The following is a 22,771-nucleotide window of genomic DNA, read 5'->3' on the forward strand; positions in this document are numbered from 1 at the left end:
ATGTTTCACATGAGTTGCACCTTCACAAATTTTAGATGTTATAAAGTTTACATCTAGATCATTTACTCTTTTTATGTTTAACTCTCATGATGTGTTACTGATTCCCAGTTGCTTGTCTTTACCGACTTTATTCTATCTACACGGAATGTCTTTTTACTTCCTCCTTTACACATCTAATTCTTACTTCTTTACTTGTCCACAAAGCTTTCTCTGATTCCTCTGTGATGAATTAAGATGCTTTTTTTTCAGTGGTTCCACAATTGTGATACTTCTGTTGTTAAACTTAGACACCATCTGAGGGGTGTCTACTTCCTATACTATTAGATAATCATTTCCAAGGAGTAAGGATAGAATCTGATTCATTTTTTCCGGTGCTCACTACAGAAGGAACACGCTGTAGGCACATATTTGTTGAACTGTTAAAGGGACACTAAAGATAATAATGTTAGACTAGATAATTTCTAAGACATATTCCAGCTCAAAATTTCATAAGACTTCATAAAAGATAATTCATTTAACTCTCAGATAACAATCTTTATAAATATCTTCATGGGAATGTTGCCCCTCATTAGTAGACCTAAATGCCTGAGACATCAGGGTCAGTGTTCTTTAAAGATAACACTAGTGATTCCCTTTCCTGACATTATTAGCCTAGCCATTCAGAAAACTCTTTCCTAGTCCAAGACATCTACAAAGGCTGAATTAACATAAAAACTTCTTGCTTAAAACATGGCTTAGGGAGGGGGGCTCAAGAGGGAGGGGGGATACATATATATATATGACTGATCTGTGTTGTTGTACGGTAAAAACCAACACAACACTGTAAAGCAATTTTCCTCCACTTAAATTTTTTTTAAATATGGTTTATGGCTACAAATTAAAAAATATGAGGCCAGAAAATATTCCACAGGATCAGCAATCACCACATTGGGGCTTACAATAGAGGCCTCTACTGACTTGTTGGCTAAAAATTTGGATTTTGATGGCATTCTGATAAAACAAAAATTAGTCTGAAACCCGATGAAGTAGGAAACTATACTGAAAACTCCTGTATAAGGTTAGGATTCCCAAAAGATGAATCACTTAGTGGGTGAACAAAAAACAAAAGCATCCTTTAGAAAGAGACTGGCTGTTTCACTGCTGGCTGTATTTAAACAAGTAACAGTAAGAAAAAGATTCTTCTCTGAAAATTTCTAACCACAAGCTCACACTTTGGTGTAGTTTAATATATGGTCTTAGTTTAAAGTGCAGTTAGATCAATAGTTCTACTAGGCATCTTGCAGAGAACAGAAATTTTCTCTAGAAGAATGGATATTAAATGAGGATCTCATAAATCCTTTATCATAAGTCATTAGACACACAAGGAAATAAGCCATCATGCGTGGTAGTCAGTACTGACAAGCAAAGTCTGTGCTTATCTTAATATCAAATGCAGAATACAAAATATGTCTAGTGAGAAAACAAGAAAGAGATTAAAATTATATTTAAGATAAAGAACTATCAAAATTAAATAGACTTCAAAACTGAAAAATAGAATAATAAAAATTAACTTAATGGATGGATTAAAGAGCCTTTAGACATAGCTCAAAAAATAGTTGATGAATTGGAAAATATATTTGAAGAAATTACCAAAACAGCAGTAGAAAAACAAAGAAAAGGAAAACATGCAAGACACGAAGATACAAAGGGTAATGGGAGAAGCTCCCTCATTTATCTACTTAAAGTTCCAGAAGAAGAAAAGTGGAAAATGAGGAAGAGCAAATTTTCAAAGACAAAATAACAAAACATCCCCACCACTGAAAAAAGACACTGACTCTTAGGCTCTGGAAATCAAGTGAACCCATACCTAGACATAGAATAAAATTGCAGAACAGCAAAATCAAAGAGAAACTCTGAAAAGGAGCTAATAAGAAAAATTAATGACCAACAAAATTTGCCAACAATAACAATGGAAGCTACAGTGGAAAAATAAAATCTTTAGGAGCTAAAAGTAAATAATTCTCATCCAAAGATCACTAGCCCAGAAAAAATATCTCTAAAGATTGAGATTGAAATTAATACCTTGTCAAACAAACAAAAATAGAGTTCACTGTGTATGCACGCGTGCTCAGTCACTCCAGTCGTGTCCGACTCTTTGCAGTCCTGGGGACTGTAGTCTGCCAGGCTCCTCGGGCCACAGGATTTTCCCAGCAAGAATACTGGAGTGGGCTGCCATGCCCTCCTCCAGGGGATCTTCCTGACCCAAGGATCGAACCTGCATCTCTTACATCTCCCACACAGCCAGTGGATTCTTTACCGCTGAACCACTGAGGAAGTCCAGAAGTAGTGATACTACTTATAGTATCACTACAAGTAGATTCCAGTGTAAGGAAATCTCTTAAAAAGATGTATTTTAGGAAGAAGAAAAATTATACAAACTTACACTTAATATAAAACTGTATGATAACAGCATATAATTTGTAAGCAGTTAAGGTATTTCAAAACGCTTACACTATTTGATAGAGGGAAGTTACTGATAACTTTAAAGTGAAAGTGAAGTCGCTCAGTAGTGTCTGACTCTTTGCGACCCCATGAACTGTAGCTTACCAGGCTCCTCCATCCATGGGATTTTCCAGCAAGAATACTAGAGTGGGTTGCCATTTCCTTCTCCAGGAGATCTTCCCAACCCAGGAATCAAACTCAGGTCTCCTTCATTATAACAGACGCTTTACCATCTGAGCCACCAGGGAAGTCTTTGATAACTTTAAACTTTCTTTAATATAACATGAAAAATTCTAAGCTAATCACTAAAGAATTAAATATAACATATACCTTCCAAACTAGTAGGGGGAGGGAGGATGAAATAAGGAAAAAAGTCTCAATCAATTCAAAAGAAGCCAACAGAAGGTGAAAGTAGAGAGTAAAAGGAACCATAGGAAGAGCTGGTAAAATGAAAAGCCCAAACAGATGGTAAATTCAAATACAGTGTATTCATAATCATAATTAATGCAATTGGCTAAATTCTTTAATTATAGACAAAGTCTATCAAAATGGATAACAAGAAAAATTCCATCTGTGTCTTGTTTATAAACAAAACTCCCAAAATATAAGTACACAGAGAAGTTTAATAAATAAATAGCAAAAGATAAGGAATTGCCTAATGGAATTAGAGTGTCAGTTTTGCAAAATGAAAAATTTCTGGCTATTGGTTTAACATAACAGTGTGAACATACTTAACATTACTGAGCTGTATGCTTAAAATATTTAAGATGACTAATTTAATATTATGTGCATTGTACCATAATTAAAGATTTTTAAGGATGGGAAAATAAGTGCAAGGCAAATATCAAACAAGAGAGAAAGAACTAAGTTATTTATTAAATATCATTATTTTAATATAATAATTTTAGAATTTAGTTAGTATATAAAGCAAAAGTAAACTAGAAACAAAGAAAGATGCTTCATATCAATAGAAGGTTTGATTTACCAGGGAATATAACACTTCTCAATTTGCATATACCCAATAACATATTTTCCAAATATATGAAGCAAAAAATTCATCATCATTGCAGGCTCTTTTAAGATATATATATCAGAAAAAGAATAAGTCAAATAGATGAGAAATCATAGCAGAATACACGAGCCACACAACCAATAATCTTAACCTAGTGGATACTATGGAGAAGGCAATGGCACCCCACCCTAGTACTCTTGCCTGGAAAATGCCATGGATGGAGGAGTCTGGTGGACTGCAGTCCATGGGGTCGCTAAGAGTCGGACACGACTGAGTGACTTCACTTTCACTTTTCACTTTCATGCATTAGAGAAGGAAATGGCAACCCACTCCAGTGTTCTTGCCTGGAGAATCCCAGGGATGGGGGAGCCTGGGGGGTTGCCGTCTACGGGGTCACATAGAGTCGGACACAACTGAAGTAACTTAGCAGCAGCAGCAGTGGATACTATAAAACACTGTGCTCAGAAACTGAACAATACACCTTCTTTTGAAGACCACATGAAACATTTATCAAAATTGACCCCCATAGAAGCAAGTAAGTCTCAGCACATTTTTGAAAATTAATATCATTCAGACCACATTCTCTGGTCATAACCAACTGAGAAATCAAACACAAACTTTTTTAAAGCACAGCTTTAAGGACATCATCTACTGCATACAGATTTAGGGAACTCGGTAAACAACACCTCTCTGTTTTTAAAAAATGTCTCTGAATACATTCAACTATCAAGACAAGGCATTTCCCTATTTACAACATTGTAATTTTCATACTACTCAATTCAATAAATGACTTTATCCAATGGCCCTAATGAGAACTGTGAGTGACCACCAGACCCCAAGGAACGCAAGCCACAGGTCCCCAACTGCAACAGTAGAGACGCCTGAGACCACCAACAATACCCCAAACTGGTCAGCAGTTTTGTAGCTTTGTTTTTATAGCTTACCACTTGGAACTAATTGAAAAATTACATAAGGAGTCGGCAGATGAAGATAAAATGATCATTGAGAAGAAAGTTTTTGGAGAACATAGTCTATGTATGCATCAGTCGACTTGCCTATTGACTCCTTTGAATTTGACATACTATCTAAAACTGCAGATGATAACCACAGTACTCAGCCTGCTCCTTGAAGCTTACTGCACAGTCAAGGGCAAAACAATACGCATGCTCTCTGCAAACAGACAGATCCCAAAGACATGTCTGAGGAAGAGACATACACATGCCTGGTCTATTCCTAAACTCACAAACCAGGCAAGTCACTCATCCACAGGGAGGGAAGAGATGATGGCGAAAGACATGAAAATAGCGTTATTCTGCCACACACCTCTCCACACACAAACATGGAATGACTGATGAGAAACTCCCTGCTACTCAATAAGGAGGAGATCTGCAATCTTTGTGAGGATTTGGGTGGGACAGGTAGGGGACACAGTTTCTTCAGCATCTTTACCTCCTTCCTGGAGCTGGGCTGTGATGTTGCGTTCACACTGTACTTTAGCTTTCAGCACAAGAACAATCTGCTCCTCTATAGTGATGGTGCCATCAGAATCCAGCTGTAGATATGGACAAAATACAAACAGAGAAAAACACGCCACTATTTTTTTTAAGCCATGATACAATCTTTCATTATTTCACTTTCTAATATAATTAAAAATTACTTTGATATCAAGCTACCTTGATATAGTTCTTTATAGAACTAGTTCTAAAGAAGTAGTTCTTTATCTGAATCAAAATTCAAAATCCATCAGTGTATAAGATTTTAGAATAATCGTATTTTACCTGCTTAGCCTAAAGAAAAAAAAAAACCATTTTTTATAAATTAAAAAGCTATAGAAATTTTAATTAAGTAACCCTATTAGATGCAACATAATCAGAAAAAATAATAAACATATTGACATTTTCCTGGAATGTTACAAAGACCCAGCATTTCATTAGCCCTCTTACAATATGTCAATTATGGCACATAAAAAGGAGAAATGGACTAGAAGATTCTGTTTAGCTCCATTGAAAAATTACCAGTGAAACTGGGCAAATCATTCCATGTTTGGGGGTTTTGGTTTACTCATCTATGAAATAAGAGAGTTACTTCAAATGGTTTCTAGTTAATTTCTGCCTTTTTTCCTCAAGTTTTATTGAGATATTACTTACAGACAACATAAATTAAGTTTACAGTGTACTATGTAGTGATTTGATACATTTACATATTGTGAAATGACTACCACAATAAGATTACCTAACCCCGCCTTCCCCGCACCACATAATTACCTTTAACGTGTGTGTGATGATAACATTTAAGATCTACTCTCTCAACAATTTTTGAGTATATAATCAAGTACTGTTAATTATAGTCACCATATTATATACTAGATTCCCAGATCTCAGTCACCTTATAGCTAGAAGTTTGAACCCTTTGACCAACGTCCCCTCATTTCCCCCACTCTCCAAGCCTTGGCTGCCACTATTCTACTCTCTGAGTTCATCCTTTTTAGGTTCCATACAAATGAGAACATACAGTATTTGTCTTTCTCTTACTTATTTCACTAAGAATAATGGCCTTAAAGTCAATCCATGTTGCACAAAAGGCAAGATTTCCCTCGTCTTTATGGATGGATCATATTCCTCTGTGTGTGTGCATCACATTTTCTTTATTCATTGATTCCTTCACAGACACTTAGGTTGTTCCCAAGTCTTGGCAATTGTAGACAATGCTGCAATAAACAAGAGGGTACAGATACCTAATCTTTGAGATAGTGATTTCATTCCCTTTGGGTATTATCCAGAAGTGAGACTGCCAGATCATAGAGTAGTTCTATTTTTTATTTTTTGAGGAACTTATACATTTTCCAGAGTGGTTGTATGAATTTACATTCCCACCAATAGAGCACAAGCATTCCCTTTTCTCCTCATCCTCTCCAAAACTTGTCTCTTGTCTTTTTGATGATAGCCATTCTAACAAGTGTGAGGTAAGTGTATACCTCATTGTGATTTTTGAGGTACACTGCCCTCATTATTAGTGATGTTGAGAATCTTTTCATGTACTATTGTTTCTTTTGCTGTAGAGAAGCTTTTTAGATTGAGGTCATCCCAGTTGCTTATTTTCTGTTTTATTGCTTGCATTTTGATATTATATCCAAGAAATAACTGCCAAGATCAATGTCAAGAAACTTTACCCCTGTTTCTTCTAGTAAGTTTAGAGTCTTAAATTTAAGTCATTAATCCATTTGGAGTTAATTTTTGTGAGTAGTATAAAATGGGGGTCTAATTTTACTCATCTGTATATGAATCCCCAGTTTTCCTAACACCATTTATTAAAGAGACTGTCCTTTCCCAAGTAGGTATTCATGGCTCTCTTGTCAAAGAGTTATTTCTGGGCTCTTGATTCTGCTCCATTGGTCTATGTGTTTTTATGCCAGAATTCTGCAGTTTTGATTATTGTAGTTTTGTAATAAAACTTGAAATCAGGTAATACAGAGTAGATCAGTAAATAGGTATATAGTCTTAAATATTTCTGCATAGTATTCATAGGCTTCCCTGTGGCTTAGTGGTAAAGAATCTGCCTGCCAACACAAGAGACACAAGTTTGACCCTGGGTCTGGAAGATCCCCTAGAAAAGGAAAAGGCAACCCACTCCAGTATTCTTGCCTGGGAAATCCCATGGACAGAGGAGTCTGATGAGCAAAATCCATGGGGTTGCAAAGAGTCGGATACAACTTAGCGAGTAAACAACCCACATTTATTTTAATGTGAAAGGAGAAAATAATCAAAACTAATTTGGGGGGTTGGAATACACACCATAATTTAGCTAATAGTTAATATTGTGAAGTCATTCAGTCGTGTCCGACTCTTTGCGACCCCATGGACTGTAGCCTACCAGGCTCCTCCATCCATGGGATTTTCCAGACAAGAGTACTGGAGTGGGTTGCCATTTCCTTCTCCAAATTTAGCTAATAGACTAATACAATGCAGATTGTGAGTTAAAGGCAGCTACACTAAAAGTTTGCCATAAAATCTCACTTATCAAAAAGGGAGAACAAAATGGAAAGAGATGAGTCACCTGAGTGGGCAGGGAGGAAAATCTGACTTCTTCCAATATTCTCTAGAAACAACAGTCAGGCACCATTCAAATTGTTTTGATTTTTTGTTTCGTTTTTCCTGGCTGTTTTTCCAATTCAATAGTTACTTTCTTTTACTTTAATCCCAGAAAACACTGGGTAACGTATGACCAAGTTTTAGAACTATAAATTCGATTCAGAGAAATCTGACCTCAACTATTAAACATGAACATTTCAAATCACAATGTGTACTGTTTTTACCTGAACACATTTACTTTTGTTTTCTTTTGTACAGATGTAGCCTTTTTACTGGGATAACATTTTCAGGAACATAATCATCATGTAAACTACAGCTTCTAAAGATAATTTTGTTCTAAAAAATATGTGGCCAGTTTAACCAGGAGGTAAGTTTGATTAGCATGTGCTAACTGATGATCTGTTAAATTGATCGTTACTTATTTCATCAAGTGAAAGTAAGAAAATGTTCCTCTTTTATATTGTTTTTTCTTCCACCTGTGTTACAGAAACACGTGTTCTTTACCATAAAGAGACATTAAAAATCACAGTGTACTTAAACCAAAAGAGCAGTTTTCATATTCAGCGTCTGTTACTCCAAAAGCAACAACTACATCCAAAACAAAGCAGTACATTTAGAATAATACATTTTAGCAATGTTTCCTGTGCAAATGATCATTTGTAATAGGGAAGAACACATCTAACTCCATAGTGGGTCTGTTTCTTTTTCTTTAACCTTTGTGCTCTGTTGCCTGTGCTTAGTCAAGCTGGCTCTGCACATTTTGTGAAAGAATGATGCCTACAGCCTAAAATATTAATATATAGGATAGCCCATTGTCAAGACTCTGACCTTTAAAGATATAATACTCTTCCATTCATATAGTGATAAAAAGTTGCAGTTAAAGGATTAAAAGAATATGTTTATCGAATTCTGTTTGTCAGTTACTAAGACAGGAGAGTTCTAGAAACACCCAACTCTTTTAGATATATGCTTTGCCAGCAGCTCTCCTTTCCAGCTTTGTGACCAGCTGTGTTTTCCACTGCATAATTCGTACCCAGAGCAGCCACCTCTGCCCCTTAGAATAGAATGACATTTTAAAAATTAAAACTGGAGTAAATAATTAGAGACTTGAGTTCCCTACAGGCTCAAAAAAGACAGGTTTTCTTGGAATGAAAGAAATACAAATTACCTCAGTCGATGGAGTGATACCACTCCAAAGGTGGTACCTTATGGAAAAGCCACCACCCAAAGGCACCGTGCTAATTGTCACAGGGGATTCCAAACTGCTTACTACTTCTCCATGGGGTTGGCCAAGACTTTGTCAGACTTGCATCCCAGTCTGAGGCTCTTCTTGGGCAACCCTGCTTCCTCACCCTGTTATCCTTCTCAGGCATCACCCTCCAATAAACCTCTGTTTCCCGGAGGATTCACTAACAGTAAAGAAAAACTACAGACATTAATACAGTTGTCCTCATTACCACGTGAAAATCTGACTGGGAAATTCATTGCTGGGCCCTGCAATGATGCCAGATGCATGAATTCATGGCCTCTGAACTGATAGCGAAAGGAGGGGTGGGGGATAACCTCACCAACTAAAGACCACAGAGTTATTCAAAACAATTGAAAAATTGGCCTATGTTATCTATTTTGTAATGCGATCCAGGGTTTGCCAGATGCTAAGTATTTATTATACACAAGCCACAAGCTAATTCTGCTTAGATGAGTTCCCTCTGTTTTTCTATTAATATATTAAAACTTTTAAATATAAGTCTTGGCTGGGAATGAAGAAACTTAAGACCAAACAAGGTGTCAAAGTGTCTAGGCAAATCTCTTTAATATAACTTTCAGATTTTGTTTAAAGTGCCAAAAATGTAAATATTATCACAAACTGTCATTTTACATAACTCAATCTATAAACATTAATGGAAATCCTTGTTAAGCAACGGGTCTCAACCAGAAGCGATTCTGCCTCCCAAAGGACCGTGGGCAGTATCTGGAGAAATTTTCGGTTGTCACAGCCAGGCAGGGGTAGGGGGTTGCTACTGGATCTAGTGTAAAGAGTACAGAGACTACTAAATATCCTACAAAGGACAAGTCAGCTCCCATAACAAAGACTTACATGGCCCAGTATGTTGAGAAACTTTGACTTAAAATTATAGAAAAAGTGTTCAATGTCCTATTTTTCTAAAGCTAAAAGGAAACATCCTTCCCATGACAGCATAGTGATTTTTTTTCTTTGTTGTGTTAAGCAATGTCTCTCCATTTCCTTAGAAAAAGTAATCTGGAAAGTTGAATAAAATAAATGGTTAGAGGTCATTTGGCCCTTATATAAAGAAGCTGCGTTTTCAAGCACAGTATTCAAATACCTTATGAGACAGAAACATTAGAGATCACCTGAGTTCTATCACTGTCACCAAATTCTTAGTTTTTTTCATTCTTTCACATTCTTTTTGTTAGCTGGGTGAAATTTTTCAGGTTTGAGCATACTCTACTTTTGAGCATTCATTAACAATCTTATTGATCAATGACAGTGTACCTCGTTTGATTTTTTTTTTTTTTTTTTAACAGATTTACTTCACATGAACTATCCTGGTCATATCAGTAGGGCAAAAAAAAAAAATAAAATAATAACTGCACGTTTAGAATAACTGAAATTTAAATTGGCCGTTTGAAAGCCAAGAACATAGTATTAAGTTTAGACAGTATCAGCGCATAAATTAATGCCTTAATTTTCTCACGGGGAAAGAATTTTAAAAACAAAAACAAAAAACTAATTGGGGGCTTTATTTGACGGTCAAAATGCGCCCCCTTCCGAACAAAAGAGAGAAATAACGTTGGTTTCAGTCATTCAGTCTCAGGGCTCTTAAACTGCATTCCACTCAACACTACAAGCATCTCTTTCTAGCTCATCTGAAAACCTGAGTGTAAATCCTACATTTTATTTGATTCAAAACAATGTGAGGATGAATTATGACTTTACATTAGATGTACTTTAGATGTACATTAGAGAGGCTCCTTTGTGAAAGATCACCCAGAAAATCTCTGAAGGATACTAGCCGTCCGAAAATGACAATTGCCACTTATTCTAAAAATGAACAACTCAGCTTTAACAAGTTACGTATATTTTTCTATCTAGTTTTCTCGTTTTAATGATGCATGATTCTGTATTAGCGAGATCCAGCTATCCTTTCAGACAGTGGTCACAAACAATCCTAGAAATTTAAGTTCTCAAAACGGACAGTAAATTGCCAGCAGACAAAAAATAATGTAATTAAATGGGGAACCAAGAAGTCTAACAGTAAGAAAAGTTCCTCACCTCTCAACGTCACTCTACTGATCCAAAAAAACGTGGTTCCTAAATATCCTCTTACTTAGCAGATGCCAAAATGCTGGTCGAAATACCACCCCAAGACATCATTCGCCTAAAACATACCTCTGCAGCTCCACTAAATGCCTGTCAAACCTTGCCGAGTGCACCTCTGTGTCCGTCTGTCTGTCTGTCTGCCTCTGTGTGCGTTAGTGCCTGGGTGTGTAAGGATGTGAGCACCTTGGTCTCAGCCAAGTCCCGGCGTTCGGCCCTAACGCCGCGTTCCGGCGGGTGACTCCGGGAAGCAGGTGCCTCGGGGCCCGGGCTCTTACCTGGGCTCCGGCGAGAATGCAGCAGCCGAGCAACAGCCACCCCCAGAAATACAGCGAGGCCCCTGGCCCGGCCATACCCAGACCAGCCCGAGCGAGGAACAGGAACATTCTTCCCGGAGCCCGGGATAAGCTCCACACTCGCAACTTGGCCGGCACGAGGCAAACTTGTGACTGGGAACGCGGCGCAACCGGGAGTCGGGTTCGAGGCTACCGGCCGGGATGCCCTGGACCAGGCCGTCCGCGCCGCGTGCGTTAGGGGTTGGGTCTTGCCTCTCGGAGGCTCGCGCCTTGGTCGGTACTTCCAGGCTGAGCTGCTCGAGTCCCGGCCTTGACTCGCTGGCCCCGCGCCGGGTGGACGCGCGCGCGCACCCCGCGCGGCTGCTGGAGCGGCGGGGAGGCGCTTGCGCTCCTCTCCGAGTCTCTCTGTCCCGCAACCCAGGGGAACCCGAGGGCGACGGCTCCGGAGCGCCGCTGCCGCCGCCCGCAACTCGCAGTGTCTCTGCCCGCCTCCACTCTGTCCCACGTTCCGATGCCCTGTCTCTAGGGGTACCCTGGGTCGTTGGGGAGTGTTCGAACTTCCCCTCCTGTGCAGACGCCGGCTGGCCACCAGCCGCTGAGACCCGAACAGCGTGGTTAAAGGTTTCGGAGGCCAGGTGCATTCCCCATCCCCGACTCTAAGCTGACCAGTACCTACACCTCTAAAGTTCTGATTGCCTTTCTCTTTAACCACTGTACTAATACTGTGCCTCTCGGGCGCGGGGGCGGGGAGAGGTTCTACTCCAACAGAAATCTCTAGGTCAAAAAATTTTGGATCTTTATATTTTTGGATCCAGGCATTAAAAAATACTAATATTCTTTAATATTTTTCTGTGTGTAAACAGCTTCGTTTGAGACAGTCTTTTTATTTTTCTTAGAGGCATAATCGTCAAGATGCCAGAGACCGCTTCACAGACATTGAATTGAAGAATATTGTCTCCCAGCATCTGATACAATTTGGAAAGAATGATGCCCATAGATGAAACACAAATTCGCTCATGTCCTCTTGACAATGAGCGTCTGACTTGTCACCACTGGCTTTCATTTGAATGCCGAAGTGAAAACGGAGTTTGCTTTTATTTTATTTTATTTTTTTTTAATATTATTTTATTAGTTGGAGGCCAATCACTTTACAACATTTCAGTGGGTTTTGTCATACATTGACATGAATCAGCCATATAGTTACACGTATTCCCCCGGAGTTTGCTTTTAAAACGTAGATTGCTAATGACTGCGTGCCCAGTCGCTCAGTCATGTCCAGGTCTTTAAGACCCCGTGGACTAGAATACTGGAGCGGGTTACCATTTCCTCCTCCAAGGGATCTTCCCCACCCAGGGATAGAACCCAGGTCTCCTGGGTTTCCAGCATTGGTAGATGGATTCTTTACCACTGAGCCTTACTAATGACTGGACAGCTCTATGTGTTAATTTTATATCCTGCAACTTTACTATATTCGTTGATTAGCTCTAGTAATTTTCTGGTAGAGTCTTTAGGGTTTTCTATGTAGAGGATCATGTCATCTGCAAACAGCGAGAGTGTCACTTCTTCTTTTCCTATCTGGATTCCTTTTACTTCTCTTTCTTCTCTGATTGCTGTGGCCAAAACTTCCAAAACTATGTTGAATAGTAGTGGTGAGGGTGGCACCCTTGTCTTGTTCCTGATTTTAGGGGAAATGCTTTCAGTTTTTCACCATTGAGGGTAATGCTTGCTGTGGGTTTGTCATATATAGCTTTTATTATGTCGAGGTACGTTCCTTCTATTCCTGCTTTCTGGAGAGTTTTAATCATAAATGGATGTAAAAATATGGAACGCTTCACGAATTTGCGTGTCATCCTTGCGCAGGGGCCATGCTAATCTTCTCTGTATCGTTCCAATTTTAGTATATGTGCTGCCGAAGCGAGCACTGGACAGTTCTAAAATACTAGAAATAGATAACTTTTATTTCTAATTCTACATATCTAAAAAAAGTTAACTCTTATCCTTCTTTTTATTGTTTATAGTGCAGATAGGTATTATAAACAATTTCATGTGCTTTTCTCCATCCATAGGATTTTCCAGGCAAGAGTACTGGAGTGGGTTGCCAATCCTTCTCAGTGGGATACCCGCATTGCAGGCAGACTACTGTCTGAGTCACGAGAGAAGTCCTTTTTTGAAATTAGCAAAATCTAAATTACATAACATATACACACACACCTGCAAAATTACCAATAAAGTTCACTTTCCACTTATTCTATCAAAAATTTAAGGGGGCGTACACCATTTTTCGAAACAGGACTCTATAGTCACTATTATCTAAAATCTTTGGTTTGATTAAAATTTTAAATTATCTATTTTTGGCTGTGCTGGTTAGTCATTGCTGCACAGTCTTTAATTGTGGCAAGCAAAGGCTCCTCTCTAGTTGCAGTTCAAGGGCTTCTCATTGCAGTGGCTTCTCTCGTTTCCGAGCATGGGTTCGAGGGCACACAGACTTCAACAGTTGTAGCGTGTGAGCTCAGTAGCTGCAGCTTCCAGGCTCTAGAGCACTGAGTCAATAGTTGTGGTGTTTGGGCTTAGTTGCTCTGCAGCATAAGGGATCTTCCTGTACCAGGGATTGAACCTGTATCTTCTGCATTAGCAGGATTCTTTACCACTGAGCCACCAGGGAAGCCCCTGGTTTGATTAAATTATTTAGAATTATTAACTGTTATACTACCCTACTCAAGCAAGAAAATAACAACAGTAATAATACTGACAGCATTTAATAAGTCTTTGCTACATTCCAGTGACTCTTCTATGTACTTAATCTCTACGATTAACCCTGTGAGATAGTATTACTGTTATCCATACTTAGAGATGAGGAAGTAGACACTAAGTCACTTGCCCAAGGTCTAGATATTCTATCACGTGGCACTTTTGATCATCTGTTCTCATGTTTGGCAATAGTATTACTGCAAATTTTGTTTCCTATTCCTTAGGCATCACAAAACCAGAAACACTTTTCCAGCCAGTTTTTGTTTTCATCTCTCTGTTTGTGCCCCCTCCCAAAACTTGAGAATAATTTACTGTGTGTTACAGTACTTCTGAGCCAGAGGAAGTTTTGTCCCAGGGTACATCTGGCAAAATGTCTGGGCATCTTTAATGTGTCACAGTACATGTTTTGGCATGTTAGGTAAAATAAAAAAAATAATAATTACACAAATCACTGTGATAGCATCAGGATATTTGTCACTCTTCTCATAAAATGCTATAGTCGCTTATACTATGGGTCAACATGGAATAATTAGTTAGAATTATTTACAAACTGATAATTGGGGGGAAAAGCAAAGCTTTGTGCAAAGTTGATCAAGTGGTTTAACCACCAAGTATCTTTGCAAATAACATCTTATCAATCTTTGAAATCAGTGGAAACTAGATAAAGGCTCTGATCATCCACATTCACAAATGAAAAACAGGATCCAGATGATAAAGGAACTCAATTTCAAGTCAATCTTGGTCTCGAGGAAATTATCTGTTTATGGCAAAGTTTCATTTTATGTCTTGTTGTTTATTTACTTGTTAGCTTGTTTTTGTCTAAATCATAAGCTGACCATCTGCAAAATTAGCTGGCATGCTTGTTAAAAGGCACCTTCTGGGGCTTTACCTCAGACCTGCTGAATCCCAGTATTGAGGATCGGGTTCAGGAATCTCCATTTTTAACAGGCTCCTGCGTGAGTCTCATACAAGATAAAGTTTGGACAACGCTGTCTAGACTGATGGATACACCCAGCTGGTGTGGGCTTCATGGGCAGTTGAAAGGTGTTAGAGTAATCCTCTTCTTCTTTGCAAAGTGTATTATCCTATGCAATGAAGGGCCAGGGGTCAACAGTCAGCCTACTTGGTAAGAGGGAGATATGGGGACAAACAGGCTATTGTCCAGACATTCCCCCAAATTGCAGATTGGACAGCCTTATTTTGAGGAGGATTATTTTTGTTGTTGTTGTTCTGTTCATCTATCTCTAAGTGCAGCCATCTCTCCTTGTTTTAATGCTGTCCTTCTTTCTTGGTTTTTACTGGGGAGACGCTCTGCTCTGCTTCTCCCTGAGACTCCAGGTTGAGCTTCTCTTGAGCACATCACCTACTGTCTCTAGAAACAAATTTGGAGGGCTTCATGCTGGGAGCAAAGATTGCTGCTGTTAGCTGGAGGAAAGGCAGCTAACATTTGGAGGAAAGGCATTTGGAGGAAATGCAGCTAAAACATTAAAATCAATTAATTAATTTGAGGTTAGCTAATCATCTATGTAAAGTAATTGCTTTGATCATTTCTCTAAGTTCTTTAAAGCTTTTTAATCACAAGCTAGGATATGTGGTTGTGCAGCTGCTGTGTGCGTCTGTGAGTGTGTCTGTTTGCCTGTCTATATCTGTGTGTCTGTCTGTGTGTGTTTACAATTGTATCTATTTTTAACATTCCAGGAATTTCTCAAAAATTTTAGTGTACCGATCTCAGGGTTTTTTTGTTTTCCAGTATGATGCTGTTTGATTCTTTTAAAATGTGGATATGCATTTTCTTTCATTTCAGTAGGGTTTTAAACAAGAAATACAAATAAATGTATGTTCTCTATTCATGTTTTTTGGAAACCCAAAGGGAAAAAATGTATTTAAAAATTCTTGGGAATTCCCTGGTGATCCAGTGGTTGGGACTCTGCTCTTCCACTGCACGGGTCCTGGCTTTGCTGGCAGGGGAACTAGGATGCCACAAGCTTCATGGAGGGGGAAAAAAAATTTAGTCACATTTTTATTATAATACCTATTCCAAGAGAAAATTTTGCAAATGCATAAAATCACAGAGGAGAATAAAAATCCAACAAAATTCCTCTACCCACCATTTTGTTTGCTCATAATTATTTTGAAATAAGATTGGCCTTTTACTGATTATAACATTTTTTAAAGGATGAAAAACAAACACACTGAGTAAGAATGGTGGGTTGGCTGGGTTTTGTTATTTAATTTTCTATACTTTCTGTTATTATATGATACAATATTCTGGAAACAAAGAGTTATCACTGGGATGACTATCCTTGAACATGTATTTTTGTGTAAATCATTGAATATTGCCTTAAAATAAAATTTTAAATCAAAAATTTTCTTTAAAAAATATGCTCAAATTTAAGACTTATTACAGATATTTATAAACTGAACTTGAACTTGTTTATAATTTTGCTGAAGCATTTCCTTACACTCTTGCTTTTGTTGGTATTACATTTTAGAATCTTGTCCATTTAGAAAAGATGACATGTCCTTACTGTTTTTATTTTTAGTGTATTAATAAGGCTGACTAATGCATACATGTATTGTCCAATAGTATTGCTTCTTTTTAAAATCTATTCTTGCTTCTTGAGGGAAGAGATGAAGAGGCATACAATCTGAAGCAAGAAAGCCTGGGTTTGATTTACAGTTCTGCCACTTCCTAGCTGAGAAACCCTGGGGAGATTACATAAAGGCCTTCCTTTGTCTTAATCTCCTCAAACATAAAATGGAGAAAATAAGACCTCCCTCAAAAGTTTGTTGGAAAAGTTAAGTGAGTTAACAAATATAAACAGTGAGAAATTATCTGGTTCAGGGGAAATGCTCAATAGATGTTAGTTACAGTAATTAGTACTGCTTTATTTCCTATTACCATTATTAATGATTTTAGCCTTGTGACCAGTGTATGAATGATCAAAGGATTGTGGTGAGTTTGAATGATTCTTATTTATGGGAAGAAAAGCACTATCTCTATTTAGAATATTAAATATTTTTTACTAGAAATACCAAAATGTCTTTTCAACTTTATTTTTGGCTTAATTTGAAATGTCTGAATCAGTGTAGAAGTTTTAAAAAAAAAAACTTTTATGGATCTGAATCTATCAGTCTTTTATAGTTTCTTCCTTAGCTTTTAAGTCAAGAAAGAAACAGCATTCTAAAAACTAGAATATCTTTTCATCAGATCTTTTTCTATTTTTTCACTATTTCATAATTTCACATTTAATACTTTAGAAGTATTGACTTTTCTACAATGATGATTTAACAATTTTCCCAAATACCTAACCAGTTAACGCTGTATCATTTATCAAAGAATCCACTTGGTTAATGAGAAAGATATTTTGAAGAGAGGTGGAGGATGGACTTTGCTGATGATTCCAAAATCACAACTTGGACTCCACATGTGACTGCTATGCTAGAAAAGGTTTAAAAATTACAGCAGTGTATAGGGCTTCCCTGGTGGCTCAGAGGGTAAAGCGTCTGCCTGCAATGCAGGAGACCTGGGTTCGAACCCTGGTCAGCAAGATCCCTGGAGAAGGAAAAGGCAACCCACTCCGGTACTCTTGCCGGGAAAATCCCATGGATGGAGAAGCCTGGTTGGCTACAGTCCATGGGGTCGCAAAGAGTCGGACATGACTGAGTGACTTCACTTCACTTTGAATACAGCATCTGTCCATTTCATCCAGAGTAGAATCCCATTCATCAAACCCAGATGTTTTGGAAGGAACCAAAATGTCCATTGACAGATGAATGGATAAAGAAGATGTGGTACATATATACAATAGAACACTACTGGGTCATAAAGAGGAATGAAAATGGGTCATTCGCAGTGATGTGGATGAACCCAGAGCCTGTCACACAGAGTGAAGTAAGTCAGAAAGAGACAAACAGATATTGTATATTAACATATATGGAATCTAGAAAAGTGGTAGTGATGAACACTTTTGTAGGACAGGAATAGAGACACAGACATAGAGAGCAGACTTATATACGGTGTGGGGGTAGAGGAGAGCGGGACAATTGGAAGAGCAGCACTGACGTATATACACTACCATGTGTAAAACAGATAGCCAGTGGGAAGGTGCTATGTAGCACAGGTAGCTGAGCTCATTGCTCTGTGATGATCTGGACGGTGTGAATGGGGAGGTGGGTTAGCTATATGTATAAATATGTCCCCTCCCACTCGAGCCTCCCTCCCACCCACCTCCTCATTCACACCGTCCAGATCATCACAGAGCAATGAGCTCAGCTACCTGTGCTACACAGCACCTTCCCACTGGCTGTCTGTTTTACACATGGTAGTCTATATACGTCAGTGCTACTCTCCCAATGAAAGAGATGGGAACACCAGACCACCTGAACTGCCTCTTGAGAAACCTGTATGCAGGTCAGGAAGCAACAGTTAGAACTGAACATGGAACAACAGACTGGTTCCAAATAGGAAAAAGAGTATGTCAAGGCTGTATATTGTTACCCTGCTTATTTAACTTATATGCAGAGTACATCATGAGAAACGCTGGGCTGGAGGAAGCACAAGCTGGAATCAAGATTGCCAGGAGAAATATCAATAACCACAGATATGCAGATGATGCCACCCTTATGGCAGAAAGTGAAGAACTAAAGAGCCTCTTGATGAAAGTGAAAGAGGAGAGTGAAAATGTTGGCTTAAAGCTCAACATTCAGAAAACTAAGATCATGGCATCCAGGACCATCACTTCATGGCAAATAGACGGGGAAATGGTGGAAAGAGTGGCAACATATTAAAAAGCAGAGACATTACTTTGCCAACAAAGGTCCATCTAGTCAAGGCTATGGTTTTTCCAGTAGTCATGCATGGATGTGAGAGGTGGACCATAAAGAAAGCTGAGCACTGAAGAATTGATGCTTTTGAACTGTGGTGTTGGAGAAGACTCTTGAGAGGCCCTTGGACTGCAAGGAGATCCAACCCGTCCATCCTAAAGGAGACCAGTCCTGAATATTCATTGGAAGGACTGATGTTGAAGCTGAAACTCCAATACTTTGGCCACCTGATGCGAACAACTGACTTATTGGAAAAGACCCTGATACTGGGAAAGACTAAAGGTGGGAGGAGAAGGGGACGAGAGAGGATGAGATGGTTGGATGGCATCACCGACTCAAGGACATGAGTTTGAGTAAACTCCGGAAATTGCTGATGGACAGGGAGGCCTGGTGTGCTGCAGTCCCTGGAGTCACAAAGAGTCGGACACGACTGAGTGACTGAACTGAACTGATAGCTCATTCACACTCTTGTGAAGCAGAAACTAACACAACATTGTAAAGCAAGTATACTCCAATAATAAAATATTTTTAAAAAATAGAAAAGCAACTGACGGTATTTGTTGTCCATAATAAAAATCAAAGTTTTCAAGTGAAAAAAACCCCAGATGCCAAAGGCCCCTGCCAAACAGTTGGCAATGTTTCTTCTGAATATGTGACTGTTAGATTTGGAAAGCTGTAAGAAATTAGGCCTCTGAAGTCAGTCCTGAAGGCTTTCTGCCTGGAACTCCGGAAATAGGCAGACAGCAGCAGGAAAAAACCTGGCCATTTAAACACAGTTATGGGCTTCCCATAAGGTAAAGAGTCTGCCTGCAATGTGGAAGACCCAGGTTCAATCCCTGAGTAGGGAAGATCCTTGGAGAAGGGAATGGCTACTCACTCTAGTATTCTTGCCTGGAGAATTCCATGGATAGAGGAACCTGACAGGCTACAGACCAAGGGTTTGCAAAGAGTCAGACACAACTGAGCAATTAATACTTTATGGGCTTCTCTGGTGGCTGTAGGTGAGTGATCACACCATCATGATTATCTGGGTCGTGAAGATCTTTCTTGTACAGTTCTTCTGTATATTCTTGCCACCTCTTAATATCTTCTGCTTCTGTTAGGTCCATACCATTTCTGTCCTTTATTGAGCCCATCTTTGCATGAAATGTTCCCTTGGTATCTCTAATTTTCTTGAAGAGATCCTAGTCTTTCCCTTTCTATTGTTTTCCTCTATTTCTTTACACTGATCACTGAGGAAGGCTTTCTTATCTCTCCTTGCTATCCTTTGGAACTCTGCATTCAAATGGGAATATCTTTCCTTTTCTCCTTTGCTTTTGGCTTCTCTTCTTTTCACAGCTATTTGTAAGACCTCCTCAGACAGCCATTTTCCTTTTTTACATTTCTTTTTCTTGGGGATGATCTTGCTCCCTCAGACACAACTAGGCAACTGAACTGAACTGAACTGGTGGTTCAGATGGTAAAGAATCTGCCTGCAATGAGGGAGACCCAAGTTCGATCCCTGGGTTGGGAAGATCCCCTGGAGAAGGGAAAGGCTATCCACTCCAGTATTCTTACCAAGAGAACTCCATGGACAGAGGAGCCTGGAGGGCTACAGTCCATAGGGTCGCAAAGAGTCAGACACGACTGAGCAACTAACACTTTCACTTTCACGTCATTGGTAAGTTACCCCAAAGAGAAAACATGTTCCACAAGGAAAGGGCTCACCCCAGACTGACTTTCAGTGGCTCATATGCTAGTCTTTTTCATCTGGGAAATTTATTATTAGTAATAACTACTCGCTTTATAATGTTTGTGAATTAGATGAAATAATGACAACGTCAAAGAAACTTTTACCAGCTATACAGAATTACACAGATGATGGTAACTTTGGTATTTACAGAATCTTTTCATGTACACTATCATACTCAAATTGTAATTGTTAATATGCAAGTTAATATGCAAAGCCTATTATAAAATACTCTGTAATTAATTGGTAGCTTAATGAAAAGGAAGCAACAGCAAATCTCAAAATTTCCCTGAGGATTAAAGAAAATAATTCATGCAGAACTTACCTCAGTCAGGATAAAGCCCAAAGAAAATTAAGAATTTGAGCAATTGTTTGTCACCATCCCACTTCCTCTTTATACACATATATATTCTTTTTCATATTCTTGTCCATTATGGTTTATCTCAGGATATTGAATATAGTTCCCGGTGCTCTATAGGACCTTGCTGTTTATCTATTCTACATATAATAGCTTGCATCTGCTAATCCCAAATTCCCAGTCCTTCCCTCACCCACACCCCTCCCCCCTTGGCAACAAGTCTGTTTTCTTTATCTGTGAGTCTGTTTTTGCTTCATAGATGTGTTGATTTGTGTCATATTTTAGATTCGGACTTCCTTGGTGGCTCAGACGGATAAGCGTCTGTCTACAACATGGGAGACCTGGGTTCGATCCCTGGGTCAGGAAGATCCCCTGGAGAAGGAAATGGCAGCCCACTCCAGTATTCTTGCCTGGAAAACCCCATAGACGGAGGAGCCTGGTGGGCTACAGTCCATGGGGTCACAAAGAGTCGGACATAACTGAGCGACTCCACCATTAGATTCCACATATAAGCAAGATCAGAATGGCCATCATTAAGAAGTCTATAAATAACAAACGATGGAGAGCATGTAGAGAAAAGAGAATCCTCTTACACTGTTCCTGGGAATGTAAACTGGTACCGTCAGTAATAAAACAATATGCATATCCTAATAAAACTAGATTATATGGCCATATAATCCAGTAATCCCACTCCTGGGCATATATCCAGACAAAACTATCCTTCAAAAAGATACCTGGATGCCTATTTTCATAGCAGAATTATTTACAATAGCCAAGACATGGAAACAATCTAATTGTCCATAGACAGATGAATGGATAAAGAAGATATGGTACATATATACAGTGGAATATTACTCAGCCATCAAAATGAGTTTGATTCCTGGTTGGAGAGCTGAGATCTCACATGCCTCATGGCCAAAAAACCAAAACATAAAACAGAAACAATATTGTAACAAATAAAGACTTTAAAAAAAAATTAGAAGGAAAAAATATTTCTAAAGACATATTTGATGGAGTGTTATCCAAAATATATAAAGAACTCTAAAAACTCAACAATAAAAAACAAATAACTCAATTAAAAAATGGACCAAAGACCTTGACAATCACCTCATAAGGCAAATAAGCATATTTGTAGAGCATAAGATGCTCTACAGCATGTCATTAAGGAAATGCAAATTAAAGGAACAGTGTGATGCCACCACATATCTCTAAAATGGCCAAGATCCAGAACACAAAACTGAAGCCATGAATTGTGTGGAGACAAGGGTGTAAGAGAAATATCTGTACCTTTTCCTCAAGTTTGTTGTATACCTAAAACTATTCTTTAAAAAAAAAAAAAACAGGTCTTGAAAAAAAACTAACCTAGTTGATGACATAGGTAATACGAACAATTTGCTTTCACTGTTAGTTCACTTGTGACCAGGATTCAGTCCTGACCAAATGCTGACTGGACACGTGGCCTCCTCTGCCCTTATAACTCTGTTTTTGTCTTTCTAAAGTCCTCTAGCTTTCTCAAAGTTAACTCACTCTTCTGTCCAGAATTGCTGAGAACTATGATTTTTCTCTAGGAATGACATAGAATATTGGTATTTGAAAACCTTTCAACTTCTTCCCAATACTTAAAATTGTTCCTACAAATCTAAAGCTATATTTCCTCCATAAGAATAATCCTAGGGACATCCCTAGGTTGTTCAGTAGTTGGGAATTCACCTGCCAATGCAGGAGACATGAGTTCAACTCCTGGTCCAGGACGATCCCTCATGCTGCAGGGCAAGTAAGCCTGCCAGCTACAACTACTGAGCCCATGTGCCCTAGAGCCTGAGAACTGCAGCACGAGAAGCCTGTGCACCACACCTAGAGAGTAACCCTTGCTCGCCACACCTAGAGAAAAG

At 38.8% G+C, this 22,771-nt stretch overlaps 1 protein-coding gene and 1 non-coding gene across 16 annotated transcripts in view; both read right to left on the reverse strand.

Annotated features, from left to right (window-relative positions):
• The window catches only part of PIKFYVE (phosphoinositide kinase, FYVE-type zinc finger containing), a 201,996-nt gene that overhangs the window by 72,293 nt on the left and 106,932 nt on the right, over positions 1–22,771 (reverse strand). For 11 of the 15 annotated variants that reach the window (XM_065930680.1, XM_065930681.1, XM_065930683.1 and 8 more), the window contains one exon: positions 4,943–5,045. In XM_065930680.1, the coding sequence (XP_065786752.1) occupies positions 4,943–5,045 (103 nt within the window). Of the gene's footprint in view, positions 1–4,942; positions 5,046–6,024; positions 6,125–10,876; positions 10,984–11,199; positions 11,385–22,771 lie in introns of those variants that run through there. The other 4 variants (XM_065930693.1, XM_065930695.1, XM_065930696.1 and 1 more) reach the window with 4 other exon arrangements.
• Positions 13,033–13,139, reverse strand: LOC136165582 (U6 spliceosomal RNA). The gene has a single exon (XR_010662591.1). It is a non-coding gene; the product is annotated as a U6 spliceosomal RNA (small nuclear RNA).

This window comes from Muntiacus reevesi, chromosome 3 (assembly GCF_963930625.1).
Source record: "Muntiacus reevesi chromosome 3, mMunRee1.1, whole genome shotgun sequence".
NCBI classification, from domain to species: domain Eukaryota; kingdom Metazoa; phylum Chordata; class Mammalia; order Artiodactyla; family Cervidae; genus Muntiacus; species Muntiacus reevesi.